General features: G+C 43.0%; 1 protein-coding gene across 3 annotated transcripts in view; it reads right to left on the bottom strand.

The window, feature by feature from the left end:
* CCDC85C (coiled-coil domain containing 85C) overlaps nt 1-24,846 on the bottom strand; it is a 158,083-nt gene that overhangs the window by 36,414 nt on the left and 96,823 nt on the right. Inside the window, exon 4 of one of the 3 annotated variants that reach the window (XM_039537914.1) lies at nt 5,705-5,743. The exons of the other annotated variants lie outside the window; for them this stretch is intronic. Coding sequence (XP_039393848.1) covers nt 5,705-5,743 — 39 coding nt within the window. The remainder of the gene's footprint in view (nt 1-5,704; nt 5,744-24,846) is intronic. 3 annotated transcript variants of the gene reach the window in all.

Raw genomic sequence — 24,846 nt, 5'->3', positions numbered from 1 at the left:
CTCATCGTTTTGGAGAAATCCATTTCTATACTAGTGGCCAATCCAGCTCCCATTGAAATCAGTGCACATGTAAAGTCAGCCGTAGGGATTGAACCACAGACCTCTGGTTCTAAAGCATAACCCTGTGCCGCCTGAGCAAATTCTCCCTTCACAGGATACAAACATCTCTTTGAAGTACAGAAACGTAACCACCTCAGTAATGGTCTTTCCAGGTCAGGGGTAAGGCACATTAGTGGGGCAGAGTAGAAAATCTTGACCTATTTGGGCTACACTTTCAGTGCTGTTGCTCCAGTCCCTCTCATGAGCACTAAACAGTTCTAGTTTCCTTCTACAATTTTCTTTAAAAGAAAATTTGTTTCAAAATGTAACCTGTTCTATGAAAACTGGTTTCCTCCAACAGCCCATAAAGCACATCTCAGCACCATTATTTCCTGGCTGCAGAAGAAAAGCATTTCAATTAAACTGGTGCAATTACCTCACAGACATTCATAAACATTTACACATTCATCAGACTTTGCTATCAAGGTCTAAAGCTAACCAAGGAAAAATGTGAATCCCTCATTAACAGGCAATATGAGTAATGATGCATCAAAATGAGAAACTATTACGCCATTTAAACCTAAATTAAAAATCCTGGTATTTGCATTGTTAGTTCACTCACAAAATGAAATCCCTTATTCCCTTGCCCAATTTTCATTACTGAGATGGAAGTGACTCCTAAATTACTTTTCTCATCAGAATGGCATTTAAAAGCACAATTGCTGATCACCTCTGTTCTCCATCACCGTTTGGAGATGATCTTAGTTGCCAGGCAGCAGGTCTTTAGTAAATCACTGTTCAGTAAAGTCATTTTACAAGTTTTGTGAAAGAAAATCCTTCATACGATGAAAAGCTTCACACCACTCAACTTAGTTAGGAGTCAGTCCTGCTTTTAATGGGAGCAGGAGCAAGGGGCTTGGCTACACTTGCAAATTTGCAGCGCTGCAGCGGGGTGTGAAAACACACCCTCTCCAGCGCTGCAAATTGCGGTGCTGCAAAGCACCAGTGTGGTCAAAGCCCCAGCGCTGGGAGCGCGGCTCCCAGCGCTGTACGTTATCCCCCACAGAGAGGTGGAGTACGGACAGCGCTGGGAGAGCTCTCTCCCAGCGCTGGCGCTTTGACTACACTTAGCGCTTCAAAGCACACACTAATCTAAGGCCTAATCCTGCTTTCCATTTTTGTACACAGTACCTCCCATTGGCTTTCTTGGTACACAAAGAAAGCAGGATCACACACATAATATCACTTAAGTGCAAGGTCTCACTCAGCTCCAATCCAACTTCCATTGTAGTCAAACAGAGTGTCCATCAATTACTCAATGTAGAACTCTGTCCCCCCGCGAGTGGCTGCGCAACATACAGTCATTGATGAGCCTGGGACAGCTTTACCTAACAGAACAGTCTTTTAGCTCAGGCAGTAGAGGTTGGTGATTTAGAACCAGAGGTCCTGAGTTCAATCTGCACTGCCACCAACTGACTTATAGGCATGATGTTCATTTGCACCCATTTCAATAAATTTCTCCAAAACTACGAGACTCAGAGAACAATGGAGAATACACACCAAACCACTGCTTCCTAAACACATTCATTTTCACGTCAGACACCTCCATCATTGACAGCCCATCAAAGGTTCCCCCAGTGCAGTTATTTACTTATTCTCTGGGAATGACCATACAACATCTTTTACTGTTTAATTAATCCTAAAGTCTTGAATCAGAAAAAGACTTCTAGTGGGCCAGATCCTGAGGTCTATACATGGTTGTTACTCAGTTTAAGCTTTAATGAAGGAAATGAGTCCAACTCTGTCCCCGCTTAAATCAATGGGTATTTTACGCATTCACTTCAGTGAAAGTGGGTATGGAGTTAGACCTTAGTGAAAACTGACTAACGCCATAAATATCTCTCTCTTCTAGAATATAGGTCTAATCATTAATAAAATAATAAGAAGAAATTGAACTGGATGAAAAAATAGGGAACATTTTTCACATTTCATTTTTTGTTAGAAATCTCAAATTTTTGACAAATTTCAATCAATTCTAATAATAAACTTTTAAAAACTATTATCACACACCTGAAGTCTGAACCAAAGCCTATTATTCTTTCTAGCAGAGAGAATAAATTGTGACCTGTTACTTTTGACCTGCTGTGATCAGGGTTATTCAATCTGATTACAATGCAAATAGCATGAGAAGACGGATGATGTTTATGTTGCTATTTTAAGGTTAGGGTAACAAGCAGAAACATTTATTTTCCTTTTTCTTTCTGTCTGGTCAGTGCTATTGCTATATTGAACCAACTATACAGGTAAGAACTTACAGGCAAGTTAGACAAATTATCTTTTTAGTTACACTTTAGGCTAACTTCTGCTGGAGAGGATGGAAAAACATAACATATAGGACCTAATTCCTATACACTAGGACAGGGATAGGCAACCTATGGCACGCGTGCCGAAGGCGGCACGTGAGCTGATTTTCAGTGGCACTCATACTGCCCAGGTCCTGGCCACTGATTTTGGGGGGGCTCTGCATTTTAATTTAATTTTAAATGAAGCTTCTTAAACATTTTAAAAACCTTATTTACTTTACATACAACAATAGTTTAGTTATATATTATAGACTTATAGAAAGAGACCTTCTAAAAACGTTAAAATGTATGACTGGCATGTGAAATCTTAAATTAGAGTGAATAAATGAAGACTCGGCACACCGCTTCTGAAAGGTTGCTGACCCCTGCACTAGGATATAATAAAATGGATCATTCCTATATTAAAGTTAAACAGAGAAAGACCCAAATTTACTTGATAGCCACCCAGATCTTTCTCAGCATTTATGTATAAGATTAGTAAAGCTATGGAACTATTTAAATAAGAATTATGTTCTAAAATAACCCAGGAATATTAGAAAATGACATTGTCAGCTTCCAATAATCAATGAATTAGCATTCAGAACAGAGCTTATATAAGTGCTCATAAATTGAAAATACTATTCTCTCCTTTGTTGTCAACTGAAATAGCTGAAGATCTCTACAGGAGAAAAAAAGTAGATTCTCCATTTGTATCCGCATGCTCTGAAGTATTAGAGTCTTTTCCCTAGGTTGCTCTGTCAGATTGTCTGTTTTTGTTTGTTTTCCTGCTGGGTAATTTTTTCTTCTTTTTACCTTCCCACAGTCTGTCAAAGCTGGCATTTGCTAGTCCCATTTGCATGGAAAACAGAAAGAAGCATCACTCTTGTGAAGCCCTGCGCTGTTGAAGAGCATCTACTAATGATAACTTGCGTGTCTGGAGTTTTTATTTACTGTCAGTGGAGTCCATTCAGGAGGGGATTGGGAAGCACTGAGTGGACAACTGCAGACAATGTCACGGACTCTGGAAATCCCAGTGGGTCATAACTTTTAGACACTGCACTATACGCTTCACCTTTCAACCATTTTAACTTCTTGATGGTGAGCTAGAGAGACAGCAGATTGCATGTTATACCGGTGGGCTCAGATCATTGCCTGGCAAGGTGAGCCACTACATCAGGAGGTTCCCCCCCCCACTCCATATGAAAAGGACTTTTCTATAGCAACCTGACAGACATAGGCTCTGATTATGCTTTCATTTATCCCATCCCCCCCATGTAAATCAGGAGTAACTCCATAAAGCAACTGCCTTGGAATGGTGTAAAACTGGTGTAAGATCAGAACTTGGCCTTTAGTCCACTAGCATTCATTTTAAACAGAACAGCAGCGCTTTTACATAGGAAAATGATATTCAGACTGCTGTAAGTTGTGAGCAGAAGCATTATGAAAGGTGAATGGGAAATCTTACACACACACAAAGTATATTTAAGATCCAAAAGCACAAACCAATTATGCACAGAGCATGATATTTTAAAACAAAATAGCTGAGATTCATTTACTTTTGACTTACTTGCTAAGCCTTGCAGTCAAGGCTCTGAGTTTTCCTTGCAAGAATAGAAGAGGCCACTAACACACAACATTTTCTTGAACTGTTACTGGCATTGGTGGTGTCATCTATTCTTTCAGGAGAATTGCAGATTCCTGAACTTGGAGGGTAGCCAAGATTTCTGATCACTTTTAAATGATACCCACAGGTCATAACGTCATAACTGTGTTACACCTGTTATGCAACAGAGCTTTAGAGGAAATTATATCTTAGCATGCAGTAAAACTAAATGCAAAGGATCCATAGATCTGCTATAAACTCAACAGTTGCAATATACTATATTTTTGTCAACACCATTGTAAAAGATTTGCCTCTAAAGCGTGTACATGTCACACCAGCATCCCAACCTCTAGAGAGATGGACAATTTCCATTTTTAGTGTCTGCTCCACTCTTATTGTCTAATTTAAATATTTAAGGTGAAATGCACCCCATCCAGTGAGGCAGGACAAGACATCTGGACCATTTAAACGCTTAAGGGACTTTATTGCTCTATAGGCCCTGGCCCTCTCCATAGGGGCTAATTTCACTCTGGTTATTTTGGCTTCACTCTAAAGGTCCAGAACACCACTTAGGCTTCAGGTAGGAGACCTGTGGAAAGTTAGCACTCTGAGTGCTGGAATCCTGATTGGCTGGGTATATGGAAGCACTCTGATTTCAGTTGTGGAGGAAGTAAGGGTAAGTCGGAAGCTGATTAGCTCAGGCTCTTGTGCAGGTAGGTAAAGGAGGTGGCTGGGGGGAGGAGGGAGGTTGGGTTGTACAGGTGGGTGGGAACCAGTATATAGGAGGTTGGTGGAACTGGGACCAAAGTTGTGTGTGTGTGTGTGTGTGTGTGTGTGTGTGTGTGTGTGTGTGAGAGAGAGAGAGAGAGAGAGAGAGAGAGAGAGAGAGAGAGAATTAGGGTTAGGTAGAAAAGAGAGTGAAAGAACATGTCTGTGTTGTAGTGTAAAGATCCCTCAGACTTGGGAGGAGGTAGGAATGAGCTCATATCTGGGGACACGGGTCAGGAAGCAGATTAGACAAGTGAGGCTGGTGAAGAACTCGACAGTCTGAGCGGCCAAGTTCCTTCAAATTTGACAGCTAAAAGGTGGGTGGGGGATATCAGAAGCTGGAAACACATGTTGTCATCTGCAGTGTCTAGGTGCAATTTACTGAGGAAGGCCTGTAGATCATTCTAAGCGTTAATTTAGGGAGCGGGCAATGTGCTTATGGACAGCAGTACAATACATTATCCAAGTCACCTGCCTGTTGCTGTGGTGTATATACTTCACCACCTACCGGCAGCAATTCACTGCACCATAATTGTTCTAGTAATTGAAATTGCCTCAATTTTGACACTCAACAGTCAGTTGTTTGCATCTGGGTAATTAAATGGAAGATTTAGTTTGAAAGCTTTTGCTATTATTCCAGACACACACTGGTCCAGAAGCCATTTAGCTGTGAGCTCCTCGCACTGGCACATGGCTTTGATTTGAATAGTAATTTTTGATAGTACAGTCTTGAGTTTTGACAGACTTACCCATATCTTTATTACCAGTGCAGAGCAGAAGTTAGAAATAATTAGGAGCGCATTTAATACATTCAGATGATTTAAAATGGAAATTGCCAACATGAGCCTGTAAGAAAGATCCACCAGTGCACCAAACAGCCACCACCAATACTCAGAGGCAGTCCCACAGATCCCAAAAGCTCACCGCTTATAAATGTATTAGATCTCGCTACCTTAATGAAATTTCTTGGCAAGCTGTTGCGGTCAGCCAGCTAGGAGGGAACAAAAGAATATTATACAACTTAAATCTTAATTAAAATAAAAGACACTTTATTGTCATGGTAAACTTTAATCTTTATTACAGATTACTAAAATAGGACCTTTTTAACATTCAGGCTTTGCAAGATAATATTTGAACTCAAAGGCCTTTACAAACATTGATAAATTAAGACTCACATAACTCCTTATCAGACAAATAAGCATAAATAGCCTAATATCCCTATTTTAAAGATGGGGAACCTCAGACAAAATTGGCCAAACTGTTATACCCTTACTTGTACTGAATAACACTTTACCTTACAAGAACTCCTCTTGAATTTAATAGCCATACCTGTGCTATAATATAATATTCAGCATGATTAAATTCAGTGTTACATCATTGACTTCAATAGAGTTACGTCGGATTTACACGGATGCAAGTAAAATCAGAAAAAAAAGGCCTTCAATGACTTGTCCAGGATCCCACAGCAAGTCAGCGGAAGGGCTGGTGACAGAACCAAGAATTTCTGCCTCCTGGCCATGTTCTCATATCACTAGGCCTGACCACAAGAACAAGGGGCAACATTCTGAGCTGCGCCTCTTAAAAGGAACGTGATTAGGCAGCGTTAAGCCACCTTTGCACCCTCTTGATCCTGGGCTGCTCTGCAGCCCCTAGAGCAACATAGACCATCTTGGGTGGCTATCTAAGCAACCTATCCCCAGCTGCCTATGGACTGCAGCACTGCCCAGAATCCCGGCAGCATTAAGTGTTGTGACCCCACTCCCAACATGCCCTTCTCACCTCCAGCTCTGCCCCTCCCTGCACGCCCTCAGAAGACAGTCTTATGGCTGTTTTCCATATTGACTGCACAAGAAGAACTCTCCACCTGTTCAATACAGAGCTTTTATGGGTCCTCAACACCACCATTAAGGGTATGGAGGGGGATAAGACTCTTCCCTAGGAATACAGTTTTGACTGGAATAGACTTAATTTGATGATTGAGACAGACGCTTTGCATACAAGTTGTCAGCTAGCTTCACACAAGGAACATACATAATATGGGTAAGATCTTCAAAGCTGTCTAGAGTATTTAGCCATCCAACTCCCACTAAAATTGATCTCTGTCTCTCACTCACACACGTACACACACACACACACACACGTACGGATGGCCGGAGTTGACACACACGCACTCTTGTATGGATGGCCAGGGTTGTCAGTAGGGTAATGCTCTCAAATCCGGATTAACAGAGTCACAGAGTTTAGGGTCAAAAGAAACCACCAGATCATCTAGTCTGACCCCCTGTACATCACAGACCACTAATAATCACTAACCCCAACAATCAAAATTAGTCTAAAGTATTACAGTCCACAGGCGATTAAATTACAGTGTGCCACCAGCAGAGAACAGACAGGACCGAGGTGCACCATTGCCCAAGGCCCCCACAGCGGCAGGGAATGGATTAAGTGAGATATACCCAGATGATCTTGGCAAGTGACCTGCACTCTGTGCTGCAGAGAAAGGTAAAAAGCCCCACGGTCACAGCCACTCTGACCTGAATACAAGAAGCAATCCCCTGGATTGTATACTCTGGCCACAATGCACCAGCACACGTAAAATGGCAGAAACAATGTTGGCCATATTGCTTCTGCAATTTCCAGTAGCTGAAACCATCAGCATCCTCAGTCAGGACCTAAATGGAGGCTGCACATCTTTATCTGGCTTCAAGGCAGTCCTTCAGTGCTTTGCAGCTGCATTTTTAAATGCCAGTAAGTAAACCCCAAGCCATTACTTCCTCAGCTCCCATCCTACCATCTCCCCTACAATCCATCATGACATTAACTAAAAACTGAATTAAGCTTCAGCCATTAAAGATATTGTTACCAATCATGCTTCTGCAAAACACATGTATGACGTTAAGAACATGTGCTTAAATTGACACGAGTATTGGGTATTTTGGGACCTGACTGTTTATTGTTTGGGTGGGTTTTTTTTAAAAGGAGAGAAACTTCTCAAAATACTGCAGATGAAAGGAAAAAGTTAAGGGATGAAATTAAATATCCCTGTGTTTAATATCTTCTATGTCATGTATAGCACTTCTAATCAGCAGATCTCAAAGTGCTTTTCAAAAAAGGGCACTATTATTATCCCCATTTTACAGACAGGAAAATAGAAGTGCAGAAGGTAACCTGACTTTCCTACAGTCACCTAGCAAGCCAGTGGCAGAGCCGGGAAGAACAACACAGGTCTCTTGAGCCCCTATCCAGTAGGCAACTGGGGAAGCTCAAGTTAATTTCACAGGTGACACACCCAAACTCCTTTTGTGTTTCTCTCTTCTGGAACAAGATGACAACTGTGGGAACAAAATGCAGCAGGGGCCTTTGAGAAAAAGTGGCACAGATACAGAATTTATTTGTGTGTGTGTGTGTATTTAGATTTTTAAGATAGGGCTGGATCTTGGCCTTACACAACAGCAAATCGGGAGTAACTCCTCTTGTGTCAATAGGTGCAAAAACTAACGTGAGAACAGAATCTGGCCCATACATTTCAGATTGTACATCTCACTGGCTTTTGCTTAGACAGGGAGTGGTACATGAAGATTTGAAGAAGCAAAACTGCAGATGTCATTTGGTTAAAGTGCTGAAAATTGGAGTTCTTAATTGACAGAGGAGAGATAATGCTGTGGGGAAGCATTAATGAATAGCAGGAGATTGTTAACAAGAGGTTTAGTGGAAGATTTCAGCATGTAAAACTCTATTGTAAAAATATTTGTTATCAGTATGTCCATGGGGTATAAGCAATAAAAAACAGTGCCAGTTACAATGCTCTCTGTCCTCTGTAGAAACTGAGACAGGGAGCTTTAATACATCATTAACATTCGAGAATGGTTGTCTTGTCTTTTCATTTTTATACCAGCAGAGAAAGATCAGCCCAATAACTCATGTGATGCTCAAGTAATCAGCTCAAATGAAAATACAGTATATAATTATAATCACCCAACTGGCAATCTTTGCTCAAGAGTGAGAGACCAAGGACTGGAACAGCTGAGGTTGGTGCTGGGGCTCAGATCCAGGGTTTTTTGTCTCTTACATCCATAAGTACTGTATTAAAATACAAAATGGAGTTGTTTCCATTGTTATTCAGCGGCTGGTCTGTGGCTTGTATGCAATGAGTTTGGGAGTTTCAGACCAGTGGAAGGTGTCTACAGCACAACAGTCAGCTCCACAATCAGCCCCTTTTGTTGGCAAACTCATGGAGAAGCCAAGGACTGAGGCACCAATTCAGCAAGGTGCTTAAATACATGTATAACTTTAAGCCTGAGAGTAGTCTCATTGGGCCACAATCTCCAGTCTCCTTTGGCCACTTTGCCCCGCTCAGGTGGGGCAAAGTGGATCAATTCCAGCCAAAAAGGGTCATTGGAGAATTCCTCTTGCAGAGGAGAACAGCTCACAAGTATCAGCTCAACTAGGGTGACCATCCCAATATTTAGTTGTTTGTCCCGCGTCCTGACCAATATACATTTTGCTTCAGCGGCGCCCCCTCATATGTCCCGATATTTTGTTCTTGTCATCTGGTCACCCTAAGCTCAACAGAAGCAGTGAAGCTGGCACCTGTGCTAAGCTGGTCTCCAAACCCCGTATAGGGGTGTGCTTGGAAAGGGATGGAGCAGTGGTGGGGCAGGAACATAGATTCCAAGGCCAGAAGGAGTAGAGCTGATTCTCCACTGGGGTAAATTAGACCAACCCCTCAGTTGTTCTAACTAAAGCTGGGACCCTGTCTACATGCACTAACCCAAGCTCAGATGCAGTGAAGAATTGAGCCTATTGACTTCAATAGGATTACTAAAGTGCTTAAAGTTTTTCATGTGCTTAAGTATGTTGCTGAACTGGGCCTTGAATGGCCAGAGAAAATTAGCTAGAGCTGGACAAAAACAATTATGATGATTTTTCATGAGATATTTTGATTATTTATTTATTTATTTGTTTATTTTAATTTCCTACAAATCTCTTAAGGTTTTTGTTACTGTTAATTTATGAAAAATCCAAACTGGAAAGCTAAGAATTCTTCATTTTGAAAACCATTTTTGATTAAAAAAAAATCATTTTCAAAAACAAAATTTGTCCTGAAAGCCAAACTGGAAAATGAAAATTCTTACCAAAAATTTCAATTAATTTTTAATTGTAAAAACAAATTAAATTTTCCACAACAATGTTTATTTTGGTCAAAAAGGCAATTTTTCCTTAAAAAAAAATGTACTGATGATAAAAATTTAACCAGCTTTGGAATTTGCTCTCTTCCCAGCCCTATAGGACTTCTCTCCTGGTCATGGCTGAGACATCTGAGAAAGACTGTAGGGACACATGGTTAGCCAACTTCAATGTCTAAGGTTGTTAATGAAACACATCACAAGTATTAAAATTCTCTCATGCACAAAAAAAGCAGAGATCGATGTTTCTCTGTATATTCCCCTGAATTCTTTTCACATTGTTGATCTTGAATTTCTCTCAAAATTAATCTTGAATTCATAACTGAACTTTTTGGAAATGTTCACCTTGAATTCTTTCAAGCTAATCCTTAGCTTTTCTGTACCATTCTTTGAATTTTTTCAGACTTAACCATTGAGGTCTGTGTGATTTGCACCTCTTTATGCATTATAAAGTTATATGATATTACCACTTCATAGCCTTTCATATTGTGATTAACTGGCCTTTTTCAATCTCTGTCTCCATAAATGAACAAAAGTGGCTTCTAATAAAATTATTAAAAAGTTGTTTAAGCACAGAATATGACTAAGCCTGTGTTCACAGCTGGAGGTTAAACCGAGCCTCATTAAATACAATGTTCTTGCACTTCTCCCACAGCAGGAACAAATGGGGCATGGAAGAGCTTTGACCACCGCCATCCCTCCACCTCTCTCTCGCTCTCTCACACACACTCAAATGCACACACCCAACCCCAACATTTCAAAAACCACGAGTCAAGAAAGCATAGGAATGGCTTACAAATATAAATAAATAAATTTTTTATTCTTTTCATCTGTCTTCTGGTTTCACATCCTTTAGGATACATTTGTGTCACATTTTCTCCACAGCCGTGAGGGCTAGAAACACACTTTATTTGTAAATGAAAGCTGAGATTCTCACATAATCACTTGACTCCAGGAACTTTTAAAAAAACAACAAATATTATGACATTCACAAGATCACGAGAGTCAGAAACACTGCACACCCACACAAGCTTTACTCCCAGCAATGTAGGCCACTTTACAACTGTGTTAAAGTTTGCAGTTGTTTTTTTATGTATATCTAATTTGGAGACCCCCATCCACACGAGTATGGGCTAAGCAAGTACTTCCTTAAGCAACAGTCCAAGGTCTTGATTCAAAGCCCACTGAAATCAATAGAAAGTCTTCCACTGACTTAATGGGTTTTGGATCCAGCTCCCAAAGAAAGGCCTGTAGTAACTCAACTTCCTTTTTCTCTGAACTGCAGTTAGCAGCATTTCTAAACCACTCTTATAAAGCTGAATGGCTCTTCTTTTGAAAGAACGTTTTGTTCAATAAATATGTATTGCTTTTTTTAAATTTCTGCTTACTGGGTTCCAATAGATAATTAATTAGTCATATTAATCAATCTGGGCATATTAAATCAGCAGAGAAGGAGCAGGAATGAAAAGCACTGATGTAGACACTGGTACTCTTACATTTTCTGTGCTACATTGTCATGAAGCTCTCCACCAACACTGCTGATCCCACATTTGTGTGCACATGCAAAACCTGTACTTGCATGTGTAAAGGAGGCACATGTGCATGCAAATGAGGATTTGTGTATGCAGTTCAGATGCATGTCAGTTTTGAAGGGTAAAGCTAAGATGGCCAGGTGCCCAGTTTCCGACCGGAAAGTCTGGTCAAAAAGGGGACTTGACAGCTTCCTGTCAGATCTACTGATCACACCCCCAACATCCAGTTACTGAGAACAGAGGAGGTGGGGTGGCGTCGAGCCATCACCCACATCAGCCCCTACTCAGCCAGGGCTGCCTCCTACCTTTGTCAGGCAGCTGCAGCTTCTCAGCCCCAGCTCCACAGGCAAGTCCCTTCTGACCCGGGTGAGAGGTGTGGGAGGGGGAGGAAAGGGGGAAAGAGGGGTGGACGGGGGCAGGGCCTCAGGAGAAGCGGGGCAGGAGCAGGTCTCAGTGGAAGAGGTGGGGTGCTTGCTGCTTGACTGAAATATACCGTCTGGTCTGTTTGTTTGGGGGGCTGTATGCTGAGGCTAGTGGCCTGCTAGGCAAGGCTGAGAGCTTCTTAACGAGGCTTTGATCCCTAAGTTCCTTAGCACCCATCAACCCTTAACCAGGGGGCAGGGCTACTCAGGAAGACTTTAAAAAGCCCGCTCCTAAGCGACCAGAGGGGCTATCCAATTTATTGCACCCAATGCAACATGTATGATTACCTGCCCTTTGGGCAGGTAGCATATGTGTGCATTCGGTACAAGAACCTCCTGGCCCTCAGAGACTGTGTACGGGCTTTGGAGACCAGAGTGGCTGAACTGGAGGAGCTCAGGGAGATGGAGAGGTACAGAGATGAGAGGTACATAAATGAGACTTTCCAGGACACAGTAAAACAGTCCCATCCCCAGTCTGACAGCCTCTGTGCTGTTGAGAAGGATGAAAGCCTCAGGGAAGGAGAACATCCAACTGGAGCAGGTGGAAACAATCCCATAGTTGGGACCCTCCTTCCAGATGATGTTGTGGTATCCTCTCGCACTGAGGATACTTCTCTGGGGGAGGGAACTCCAGTTATTACGAAAAGACAGGTATTAGTAATGGGAGGTTTGATCATTGGAAACAGATAGCTAGAACAGGTCGTGCTGGTGGGGGTGTGGCACTATATGTGAAAGAAAGCATAGAATCAAATGAAGTAAAAATCTTAAATGAACTAAACTGTACCATAGAGACTCTATGGATAGTAATTCCAGGCTTGAATAACAAGAATATAGCAATAAGGATATATTACCAACCACCTGACCAGAATGGTGATAGTGACTGTGAAATGCTTAGGGAGAGTAGATAGGCTATAAAAATAAAAAACCCAATAATAATGGGGGATTTCAACATGTCACCTCAGGATGGGATGCAGAGATAAAGTTCCTTGACACCTTAAATGACTGCTTCTTGGAGCAGCTAGTCCTGAAACCCACAAGAGGCAATTCTTGATTTAGTCCTAAATGGAGCACAGGATCTGGTCCAAGAGGTGAATATAGCTGGACTACATGGTAATAGTGACCATAATATAATTAAATTTAACATCCCTGTGGCGGGGAAAACACCACAGCAGCCCCACACTGTAGCAGTTAATTTCAGAAAGGGGGACTACACAAAAATTAGGAAGTTTGTACCTTTTAATTTCTGTTTCACTATGTCAAAAGTGAAATCCCTGCAAGCTGCATGGAAACTTTTTAAAAGACACCATAATACAGGCTCAATTTAAATGTATACCCCAAATTAAAAAACAGAGTAAGAGAACCAAAGAAGTGCCACCGTGGCTAAACAACAAAGTAAAAGAAGCAGTGAGAGACAAAAGGCATCCTTTAAAAAGGGAAAGTTAAATCCTAGTGAGGAAAATAGAAAGGAGCATAAACTCTGGCAAATGAAGTGTAAAAATATAATTAGGAAGGCCAAAAAAGAATTTGAAGAACAGCTAGCCAAAGACTCAAAAACTAATAGCAAAAAATTTTTTAAGCACATCAGAAGCAGGAAGCCTGCTAAACAACCAGTAGGGCCACTGGATGATCGAGATACTAAAGGAACACTCAAGGATGATAAGGCCATTGTGGAGAAACTAAATGCAATCTTTGCATTGGTCTTCATGGCTGAGGATGAGAGAGAGATTCCCACACCTGAGCCATTCTTTTTAGGTGACAAATCTGAGGAACTGTCCCAGATTGAGGTGTCATTAAGGGAGGTTTTGGAACAAACTGATAAATTAAACAGCAATAAGTCACCAGGACCAGATGGTATTCGCCCAAGGATTCTTGGAATCTTGAAGGAATTCTAATGTGAAATTGTAGAACTACTAACCGTAGTTTGTAACCTATCATTTAAATAAGCTTCTACACCAAATGACTGGAGGATAGCTAATGTGACATCAATTTTTAAAAAGGGCTCCAGAGGTGACCCCAGCCATTACAGGCCTGTAAACCTTACTTCAGTACCAGGCAAACTAGTTGAAATTATAGTAAAGAACAAAATTGTCAGACACACAGATGAACATAATTTGTTGGGGAAGTGTCAACATGGTTTTTGTAAAGGGAAATCATTCCTCACCAATCTACTAGAATTCTTTGAGGGGGTCAACAAGTAAGTGAACAAGAGGGATCCAGTAGATACAGTGTACGTAGATTTTCAGAAAGCCTTTGACAAGGTCCCTCACCAAAGGCTCTTAAGCAAAGTAAGCTCTCATGGGATAAGAGGGAAGGTCCTCTCATGGACTGGTAACTGGTTAAAAGATAGGAAACAAAGGGTAGGAATAAATGGTCAGTTTTCAGAATGGAGAGAGGTAAATAGTGGTGTCCCTCCAGGGGTCTGTACTGGAACCTGTCCTATTCAACATATTTATAAATGATCTGGAAAAAGGGATAAACAGTGAGCTGGCAATATTTGCAGATGATACAAAACTACTCAAGATAGTTAAGTCCTGAGCAGACTGTGAAGAGCTACAAAAGGATCTCACAAAACTGAGTAACTGGGCAACAAAATGGCAGATGAAATTCAATGTTGATAAATGCAAAGTAATGCACATTGGAAAACATAATTCCAACTATACAATGATGGGATCTACATTAGCTGTTACCACTCAAGAAAAGAGATCTTGGAGTCATTGTGGATTGTTCTCGGAAAACATCTGCTCAATGTGCAGTAGCAGTCAAAAAAGTGAACAGAATGTTGGGAATCATTAAGAAAGGGATAGATAATAAAACAAAAAATATCATATTGCCTCTATATAAATCCATGGTACACCCCATCTTGAATACTGTGTGCACAGCTGGTTACCCCATCTCAAAAAAGATATTTTGGAATGGAAAAGGTTCAGAAAAGGGCAACAAAAATTATTAGGAGCATGGAATGGCTGCCATATGAGAAGAGATTAAGGAGACTGGGACTTTTCAGCCTGGAAAAGAGATGACTAAGGGGGATATAATAGACGGCTATAAAACCATGACTGATGTGCAGAAAGTAAACAAGGAAGTGTTATTTACTCCTCATAACATAAGAATTAGAGGTCACCAAATGAAATTAATAGGCAGCAGGTTTAAAACAAACAAAAGGAAGTATTTTTTCACACAATGCACAATCAATCGGTGGAACTCCTTGCCAGAGGATGTTGAGAAGGCCAAGAAAGACTATAACGGGGTTCAAAAAAGAACTAGATAAGTTCACAGAGGATAGGTCCATCAATGGCTATTAGCCAGGATGGGCAGACATGGTGTCCTTAGCCTCTGTTTGCCAGAAGCTGGGAATGGGCGACAGGGGATGGATCATCTGAGGATTACGTGTTCTGTTCATTCCCTCTGGGGCACCTGGCATTGGCCACTGTCGGAAGACAGGATACTGGGCTAGGTGGACCTTTGGTCTGACCTGTTATGGCCGTTCTTATGGGGCATGGGTGGGGCCTCAAGGGGAAGGGGCAGGGCCGGGGAGGTTCCGGCACTCCTGCTGTAGTGTCTGGTTTTTAAATATTACCGATTTGGCAACCCTAGGTACAGCTAAAGAAGGTCCTATGAAAATCTAATCCTCTGTGTATTATGCCCGCATACAAAGGTCTGCCTTTGAAGTCAGTGGGAGTCTATCATTGACTTCAACTAGATCAACTTTGGATCAGGAAAACAACTAAGAAAAAAATATGGATATAGGATTTTGATTAATCATATTTAGGAAGTAGCAGTAATTTTAAACAGTGCTTACAAAAAAGGCCATAAATTGCCTTGGTACTTTTTACTTTAAGTAATTCTGAATTTAAACAGAGGCAAACACAGGGAAAGCATTCATGTCTGAGTCACTCTCTGATCCAAAAATCAAATGGCCCTTGTGAGATCTTAAATTAAAATAATGATAATTCTCCCTTCTCCCAGCAATCAGTAGGGCGTGCTTTAGGGAAATAAGGCAGGTTTGCGATTGTATTCAACTTCCCAAGTATACATGTACCATTCCTGGACCAAGTAATTGCCACACAACAAAACTAACAAGCTGATTTGAAAGGGAGGCTCAAATGTTCACAGCTGATATGAGCTCCGTGTGCCAGAGAGGCAATTGCACACGTGGGAGTGTTAATTACAGATTTGATGCAGAAATGGCTGATATTAAAACAACAGAAGAAATTGCAATCCAGTCCTTTTGGCGCCCGCCTGTTGAGTGTGATTTCTTTTACTCCCCCATTTTTAAGAGAGGTTTAACTCCTTGCCAAACTGTGTTTATTTCCTAGTTCATCCCAGCTCTAGTGGCTCTCATATTCCTTTAATCCAGGGGCTATATTCCTAATTTGCAGACAAACATTTTGGGAATTTCACATGTGTATTTGTGGAAATGCACAAATTCAACTAGGCACTCTGCTGATCCCTCTGTTCCCCAGGGCAGCAGATCTTAACATGGGCTCCTATGCTCAATATCGTTAATAGTATTTACAAGAATCAGGGCCGGTGCAACCATTTAGGCAAACTAGGCAGCCGCCTAGGGCACCTAGTGGTTGAGGGTGCCCAAAAGCCCGCTCAGGTGAGGAGGTGGAGTGGAGGTGAGCTGGGGCGGGGGGAGGGCCGCCCGCAGTAACGGGGGGGGGGGCGCACAGGGGAACCGCTCCCTGCCCCAGATCACCTCCGCTCTGCCTCCTCTGCTGAGCACACAGCCCCCGCTCTAAGTCTCCTCCAATCGGCGCCACAAGCCTGGGAGGCGAGGAGAATTAGAGCAACGCCAGTGTGCTCAGCAGAGGAGGCGGAGCCGAGGTGAGTTGGAGCGGGCTCCCCGGGCGAGGTTAGCTGCCGCGGGGGGGGATCCCCAGGCGGGGTTAGCTGCCGCAGCGGGTGGTGTTAGCTGCCACGGATGGGGGCGGGGTTAGCTTCCACGGGCGGGGAGCTCCTGGGCTGGGTTAGCTGCCATGGAGGGGGGCGGGGTTAGCTTCTGCAGGCAGGGCTCCCAAGGTGGGGGGGTTAGCTGCCGTGGAGGGTGGGGGCTCCTCGGGTGGGAGGGGGGGCGTGGTTAGCTGCCACGTGGGGCGGTGGGCGAGGTTAGCTGGGGGGTGTGGCGCAAGGTGGAAGTTTCACCTAGGGCGTGAAACTTCCTTGCACCAGCCCTGACAAGAATTATTTGTTACCTGCATGGCTGCAGCCTGAAAGAAGTTAATTTTAGTGTGGCATGGACAAACTACTCTTAAAAATAAAAACAAGCCAAATCTGGATAGAGAAGCCATACAAGGCCCAGCAGAAACTATAAACCTATGGAGATCACAACCATCATCCCACAATGTGAAGGACCTGATGGTGGGAAATGGGAGTGGGAGTGGAAACAGGCTCAAGCATACAACCCATGAAACCTGATTTGGGACAACCTATACATTGCATTTAAAGAAAATAATTCTAGCCCTTTCCCTTGTGCAGAACAATGACTTTTATTTTTTTCTTGTGCAGAAAATGTTAAACAATGTAAACAGGGATGAAAGTTTGTCATTAGGATTATTCCTAAAAATTGTGGATTATTCATGGTCTTTCCCATTGCTACCAAAAAGATGCGAGCAGACTAATTTATAGTTGTGGGGCAGTGCTGTCTGAGATGGTTCAAAGCTCCAACTTCATGGGTGATCTGGAGTTCAAGCACCCACAGAAATATAATAGGGGGCACTGAGCACCCACCAGCCCCAAAGGTTCCGTCTGGGCTGCCCGCCCATCAGCTGTTTGGCCAACTCAGGGTGGCCAGCAGAGCAGGTGGTGTTGGAAGGGGTTTCGGGGGAGGGGGCAGAGTAGGGGCAGGAAGAGGCGTGGCAAGGGCACAGCCTCAGGGGAGGGGGTGGAGTGGGGCAGGGCCTCAGGGCAGAGTGGGGATGGAGCACCCACCGGGAAAAAAGTCAGTACCTGTGGTTCAAAGGCACTTGGTCTCCCTCCTATCTGGCTACGTGCAGCTTAGCCAAACGGGTACATTTTAACTACAAGGGGTACATTTTATCAGTATGAGAGGCATCCTGGTCTAAAAGACGAAGCATGGATTGAGCGCAAGGGGGCGGGGCTAATCCCAGCTCTATGGTGTGCTCCCTCTCCAGAAGTGGAGAAAACAATGCTTCCTCTGCCTCCCAGTAAGGGGGTGGATTGTGTCAATTAAATAGTTAATGTTCAGACAGAGAGAGAGATAGTCCTGTAGTCTTAAAATTGTCTTGTCCCAGGCAGAGGTTATTTTAAAGACTTTCTGAGTGGTAAAACTCACCAGACTGCACACAAAACCTTCCAGTGGCAGCACATATTGTTTTTCACACCCCTGTTTTATAGGGATAATAGCTCTCTAGGCACTTTTTTTTTTTAAGGTTTGGCAACTAAGGACAGATGCCAGCATAAGCATTTGGACTCCACTTCTCCTGCAGAGTCAGGCTGGAGACTGGAAGGGGACAAAGATTTTCACTACTGCTTTTCACATAAAATTGAGTCCGTTAAATGGTGCCATCAAAAAATCAGGTCACACCCTCCCCTCAGAATCCTGCGCACCATGATGTCACAGGAGTAGAGCAGCAGATTTCTGAAGCCTGCAGCTTTTCTGGGTGAGGTTAAATATCAAAAGTCATGGGCTTTGGAAGACAGCTGGCGCATTGTCGGAGTGCAGCAAGGATCTCCCCTAGGCTGCAGCGCCTAAGGCAGAGCTGCAAGGTGGAGGACTGGTGGAGCTTCTTCTGGGAATTGGGGCTGGGGTGAGGAATGTGGGTAATGCAGAAAAAGGAAAAACATACCTAAGTCACAAATTTGGGGTAAAACATGTATGTTTAAAATTAAACTTTGCTCTGACTCCTCAGTGATTTCTCCCCAAGTTTAACATGACAAACGCTGAAGTAAACACATTAGCAGGAACCTACTTTAGAGTTCTCCGCTGTACTAAATGCACTTACAGTAGCAATACCATTTACCACATGTAACTTACTTTCTTGTTTGCAGCTTCATTCTCTGAGCTTCTATGGCAGCCCCCACTCCCCCCAGGTGTCCTTGATCCAACTGCTTGGGGCAGATGTCCTCTATTTGGGTGTTTCAGAGACAATAGTTTCCAAATAAAAGGAAACATATGAACTGAGGGTATATTTAGATTCAGATGGTACCTGCCTCACTTAGGACTTGTCTATACATAAAACACTGCAGCAGTGCCTGCAACTGTGCCACTGTAGTACTTCAGTAAAGACCCTACCTACACAAAGGGGAGGACTTCTCCTCCCCAAGGAACAGTAGCTAGGTTGACAGGTGAATTTTCCCATTGACCCAGCACTGTCTACACAAGGGGCTAGGTCAGTTTAACTGTGTTGCTCAGGGGGTGGATTTTTCACACCTTTGAGCGCTATAATTATACCAACCTAATTTCCTAATGTATATCACAGGCCTTAAGAGTTAGATGCCTACCGGGCTAAGTACCTAAGACTCCAGCTGGTAAGGACTAAAGCTGCCAAACAGGAACTGCTGCACTACAGGGGAGGGGGTAAAATGAGGCCCAGCTGAGGGCCACCCCTCCCTCCAGCACCCCACTGACCCAGAACTGCAAAAGCAGGAACCTTTGCACATTCCCATCAGAACCGTAGAATGTGCTCTGACTTTCTCTGCCCTGTGCTGATTGACTGTTTGCTCCACTATTTCTTGCTTCCTCTCACCCTCTCCCTTTTCTTTCCACTTAGCTGATCCCTTCTTAAGTAAACCAAATTTCCCCTCCTCCCCCACAAAAAATATTGTGGAACTAACATGATGCTGGCTGCCATCACATTGTTCACTCTGCTTGTGTATTATACCCCTTCCCTCATCCTGTGTCCATCCTGTCCATTTAGACTGTATGTTCTTCAGGGCAGGGAACATCTACTCTGTGTTTGTTCAGCGTCTAGCACAATAGGGCCCCATTCTTGTTTGGACCTGAGGCTCTGCCGTAATAAACATGATTAATATTAAGCATCTAACTCGATCTTCAAGTTAGCGATACAACAGTTCTGGTCGCTGCCCACATTTGCTCCCCTATGCACGTATCTGCCAAGGAGCTGCACAAGGTTCTCGAAATGCAGAAGTGGTCTGTCTGGTTCTTGGTAGCACCATCTGGGGAGTTCCATGTCACTTCATGGATTTCTTTATGAGGAAATTTTGAAAATCCCACTAGACACCTATCTGCATTTTTAGATGCCTGAATATCTATGTGAACTGGACCTCGGTGCTTAACTAGGTTTCATTTTAATGTCATTTGCAAAATTTAACTCAAGTTAAATTTAAGTCAGCAAAAGCAAAACTAATATTATGAAATGCTACATGATAGAAAATATTAAACATTGGATTATGAGGTAAATACACAGCAGAAAAATGTTTCTGTGAATGGCAAAATGGCTATGTTTCTATGGATCATATTGGACTATTCAGCCCAAGAACGCTGTATACCTGCCACCTATTTGTACTTGTCCTGGAGGATAAATTAATCTTGTTCCAACAACGTGGCATTCTTCATGGTGATATTTGGCATGATAACATTGAGTTATATCACAAAGCCAGGAGTAAATTCCCAACTCTAAGTAGGATAACAAAACCTTCACTGGAATAGGCCAGTGAAGACCTAGAATGGCTGGTGTCAGGAGCCCATATGATCAGTCGACACTAGGACTTGCAACTCTACATTAACAAAGAGCCGTGTCCAAAATATAGTCAAATTCTGCTCCAAGGCTGCAGAAAGCATTAGATGATGCCTCAGGAGATGTAATGAGTCTTGATATGAAAGAGGGTGCCACCTACATTTAAATGCCAACTCTATCATATTGTTCAACACTCGCTGTTAGATGCTGCACCTGGCTTAGAGCGTTACCAAGGGTAGCCCTGAAAAGGAGCTATCAATTCCTGTGGGTAGAAATGACGTAGGAATTAAAGATCAACAGGAGGGAAACAATGGGTCTACAATGAAGCAGCGGGAATAAAAGAATAAAACCAAAAAAAAAAACCCAAAAAACCCTCTGAACAAAAAAGTCCCACCATATCTGTACCTGGTTATCATGAACAAGAAGGAAAGAGAAAGGAGAAAGGAAAGCTTCTTCATTTCCACCCCCCCTCCCCCATCCTCAATCATGGTTCAGGGAATGGGAGCATTCGATCCTGCTCCAAATGGGAAGAAAAGAGCTTGCAATGAATCTGTTCAGAACAGTCACCAGAAGCAGAGAAGTACATGTCTTAACACACCAGTATCGATGTTAACATGCACAGTACGAACCGCACACTCAGAAAGACCCTGGAATATCACTACTCCCACAGCACCACCATTCTTTATTCTTATGTGTTTAAGGATGGCGGAGATGTCAGCCAGCAGAATAATGAGCTACATTTAAAAGTCTCACACTAACTTATTTTTCTGTCTGAAAAAGGCACAAAGGTACCGAGGTACATCTCCACACAGCCTCACATCCCAGCCACTAAACAGGGTAAGTAACAAATCTTTGTCAAGAAGCACCAGTTAACAAAGGAGCCCTGTGTCCCAGGCCACTGTAGTATAAACGTTTTTACAAAGGTTGCAGTATCATTTACAGCCCCGGCAATAGCAGATATCTCTGGATGAAACAGTATTTTGGTTCTATGCTTAGCATTTGGAAAGAAGCCAGGAATACTTCTATAACCAGTACAGATTAACAAATCTCTTAACGCACTGGCATTGTTAGTTACTTAGGACCTCAGGTTTCATCACTCCTTCAGCGCCTTGGAGACACAACTTCCTGCCATTGGGAAAGCATCTTTCCAAATACCACTTGCTACTGCACTGTCAACATACAAGGGAAAAGGCTGAGCTGAGTTAAAATGCGACTTAGGTGGTGAAAAGCGAAGTGAGTTTGGTGGCTTCAACAAAGGGTATGTCTACACTACCCGCCGGATTGGTGGCAGTTTCATTGTTCATGGTACTTCAGTACCAAGGGCCATATAAGTACACAGGACACAAATAGATGGTCTGTGAGCAAGAGGCATTCTTTTAAGCTTGGCCCAGATGCCATGGAGGACCATAAAGATGTTTTATAGTGAGTGAGTAGAGCACGGGGTCATATGTTCTCCATGACCAATGTTGCTAACAAGGTGGGCTGCTGCATTTTGGATCTTTGAGCTTATTACAGTCAGTGCATTCATTCCCAGGTATAGCAAGTTGCAGTAATCTGGCCTGGAAGTCATGGAGGTGAGGATATTTGAGGATAGATCATCATCAAGTGACAGCAGAGGTCCAGTCTTCTTGCCAGCCACAGAAGGCAGGCAGCATTTTTGGCAGCTGCTGCTATTTGAACATCTAGAAGCAGGAGAACCCCAAGGCAGCAAGCTGACTTGGATAGTTGAGGGCAGACTCCCTCGGCAGCAGGAGGCATGATGGCGGTGACCAGATCTTCAAAATATTTTCCTCTTCCCTCCAATTTATGCATGTTTAGCTTCAGTCCATTGCCTTTCACCCACTTGCTGGTCTTGGCCAGTCATCAGGTGAGCGAGCGATAAGGGATTTGGTAGCAGATGAGATAATGCCCCCTGCACCATTGTCTGAGTGTGGCCTGAAAGCCAGGATTGATGGGATTTTCTGTATTAATTCCTGCTACAGAAGTGCTAGGTACTATTGGGGGAGGGGGAGGTGTTTTAGGGTTTTATTAAAGAAACTCTCCATCTAAATGTCATTGGCTAAAAACAGAAAACTGAAGACTCTGGGCTTTACTGTAAGGTGTATGAAGTCCGTTCCTTCAAACTTGAACATTTCTTCAGCTGTTGCCTCATGTCAGGTTCATTTGCAAAAAAAAAAAAAAAAAAAGGCTTCAGCTGGGAACAGTGTGCTAATCTCTGTATTCTGTGTACTTTTCACCTACTAATTACTGATCACTTTTCTGACCTCATAAAAGCACAGGCAACCAGATAAAGCGCTCAGTGCCCTATGGCCTGCAGAAGACAGAAGTAAGTCAGGCCAAGGGCATATTGAACAGGGAGCCACTTACCCAATCCATGGCCAGTCTCCTAGCAACAGGCCACAGCATTCAACACAGCCCATCTGTTTACCAATATTTCCAATGAAATCATCTCAGGGTTTAAATTGCCACCAGCTAATTTGTGGGTGGGAGAGAGTTAAAATTAAATTAGCAATTGATTTATGTTTGAAGGCCACTTGGATGCTGTTGAGTTGAATGCCTTTTGGGGTTTTAACCCTTTGGTGCCTACCTGGAACCAAAGGACTTTCTGGTGTAATTCAACAGGGCATTTTGCTTTAATGCCAGGGATACCAGCTCATGATCTCAACAAGTTGAAAGGATTACAAAGACCACGAAGTTGGGTCAAACCGTAGCCTGAAATTTAGATTTTGTAAAAACAAGATTTTACAAAAACCTCAGCACCAACAGAAATACTTGCATCTTTTGAATTTTTTTTATTTTGTTTCTTAAGTCCAATGGGGAAAGGATTTGTTTTTTAAACAAATGAACATTTCAGCTAAATGTTCTGCTAAAATCAGAACGTGGAAACAAAAGCAATATTGGACTGGTTTATTTTAATTGTTCAAACTTAGTGAGATGGAAAGAGCAAGCAGAACAGCATCAAGTGTAAGAAGTAAAACTAGATTTAAAAAAAATCTTTTCATTTCAATAAATCTAGTGATATTGACAAAGGGGCTGTTTTTAAATAATTGCCAACTCTCTAACCGGACAGAATTTTAACCCAACATCTAAGAGAATTAGCAGTTGCACTCACTGCCATAGCACCCCCTATTGTCAGAGCTTCTTATTGCAGGGGTTTGAGCCCTAGCACCCCATGTAGGCAGTCTGCCTTTGAGCATGATTCAGTGCTCCAGCTGAGAAGATCTCTTACACGATAAGAGAAATTCAAACTAGCATCCGAAGTGTCTCAACAAATCAGCCCTTCCTCTGGGCTCTGTCTTCATTCCTTCTCCTCAACTCTGGTATTCAGCACTAACCCCGCAGTCCGAGTCTTCCTGAGGTGACTGTTCTTCTTCAGCCTCTGGCTCAGGGCACTTCACAGAAGTCCCTCTGCTTCCTCAACTTCACCCCTTTTAAAAGGCCTGGCTGTCCATGAAGTTATCATTTGACATCTCCTAGTCCCACCTTCTCTGCCTGGAAAGCAGCTAATTAGTTACAGCACAGGTGTAATAGATGTGACTAACTGTACCATTGACGTCAATGAAGCTGCACCAGTTTACACCGGCAGGGAATTTGGTCCTCAGTGTTCCCTGCAGGAGGCAGAGGAAATGCAAGGCAAAAGGAGTGTTCCCCCTGCAAACTCACATGTCAGAGCAGCCGAGAAGCAAGAAGGAACAGAACAGCTGGTGGCTAGAAGCCCCTAGCAGCAGAAAACAGGGAGCAAGCAGTCTGAGCTTTAAATGCTTTTTCTGGAGCCCACTGTGTGCAAAACACAAACCACATCCATACAACAATGGCCAAAGCTTCTCCTTTTTGCTGTAAGCTCTCCTGCAGATATTATCCTTGTCCTACTCACAGATGGGTAGTCAAGACAACACCCTATAACAAGGATAGTGCATGCACTGAGGTCCTCTGTATCAACACATACATAACCCTGCAGTAATGGGGGCCCACACCTCTAGAGCATCCCCTCACAGCCCAGTGCAATACAGCCATTGTATCTCTGCCTTAGTTTCCCTAAATGAGGCTTTTAATAACTCCACTGAAGCTTGTTTTTTAACTATGCCCCTCCAGAGGTGTCTAGTTTATTCAGTCCCAAAAGCAGATCACATGGGTAGACCTCCCCATCAGCACCTCCAGCTGAAGGAGGGAGGGACTGAGTCAGCCTTAGTCCATCAACCCAGTTATACACAAGGTCCCTTACCAGCAAGGTATTCATAACCTGGAACCCTCTTCTCAAGTCAGGGCCTCTTGGAACTGGCTGAGGAGGGTC

Source organism: Mauremys reevesii, linkage group 4 (assembly GCF_016161935.1).
Source record: "Mauremys reevesii isolate NIE-2019 linkage group 4, ASM1616193v1, whole genome shotgun sequence".
NCBI classification, from domain to species: domain Eukaryota; kingdom Metazoa; phylum Chordata; order Testudines; family Geoemydidae; genus Mauremys; species Mauremys reevesii.
The sequence above is the reverse complement of the archived record's forward strand: the minus strand, read 5'-3'. Positions and strand labels throughout refer to the sequence as shown.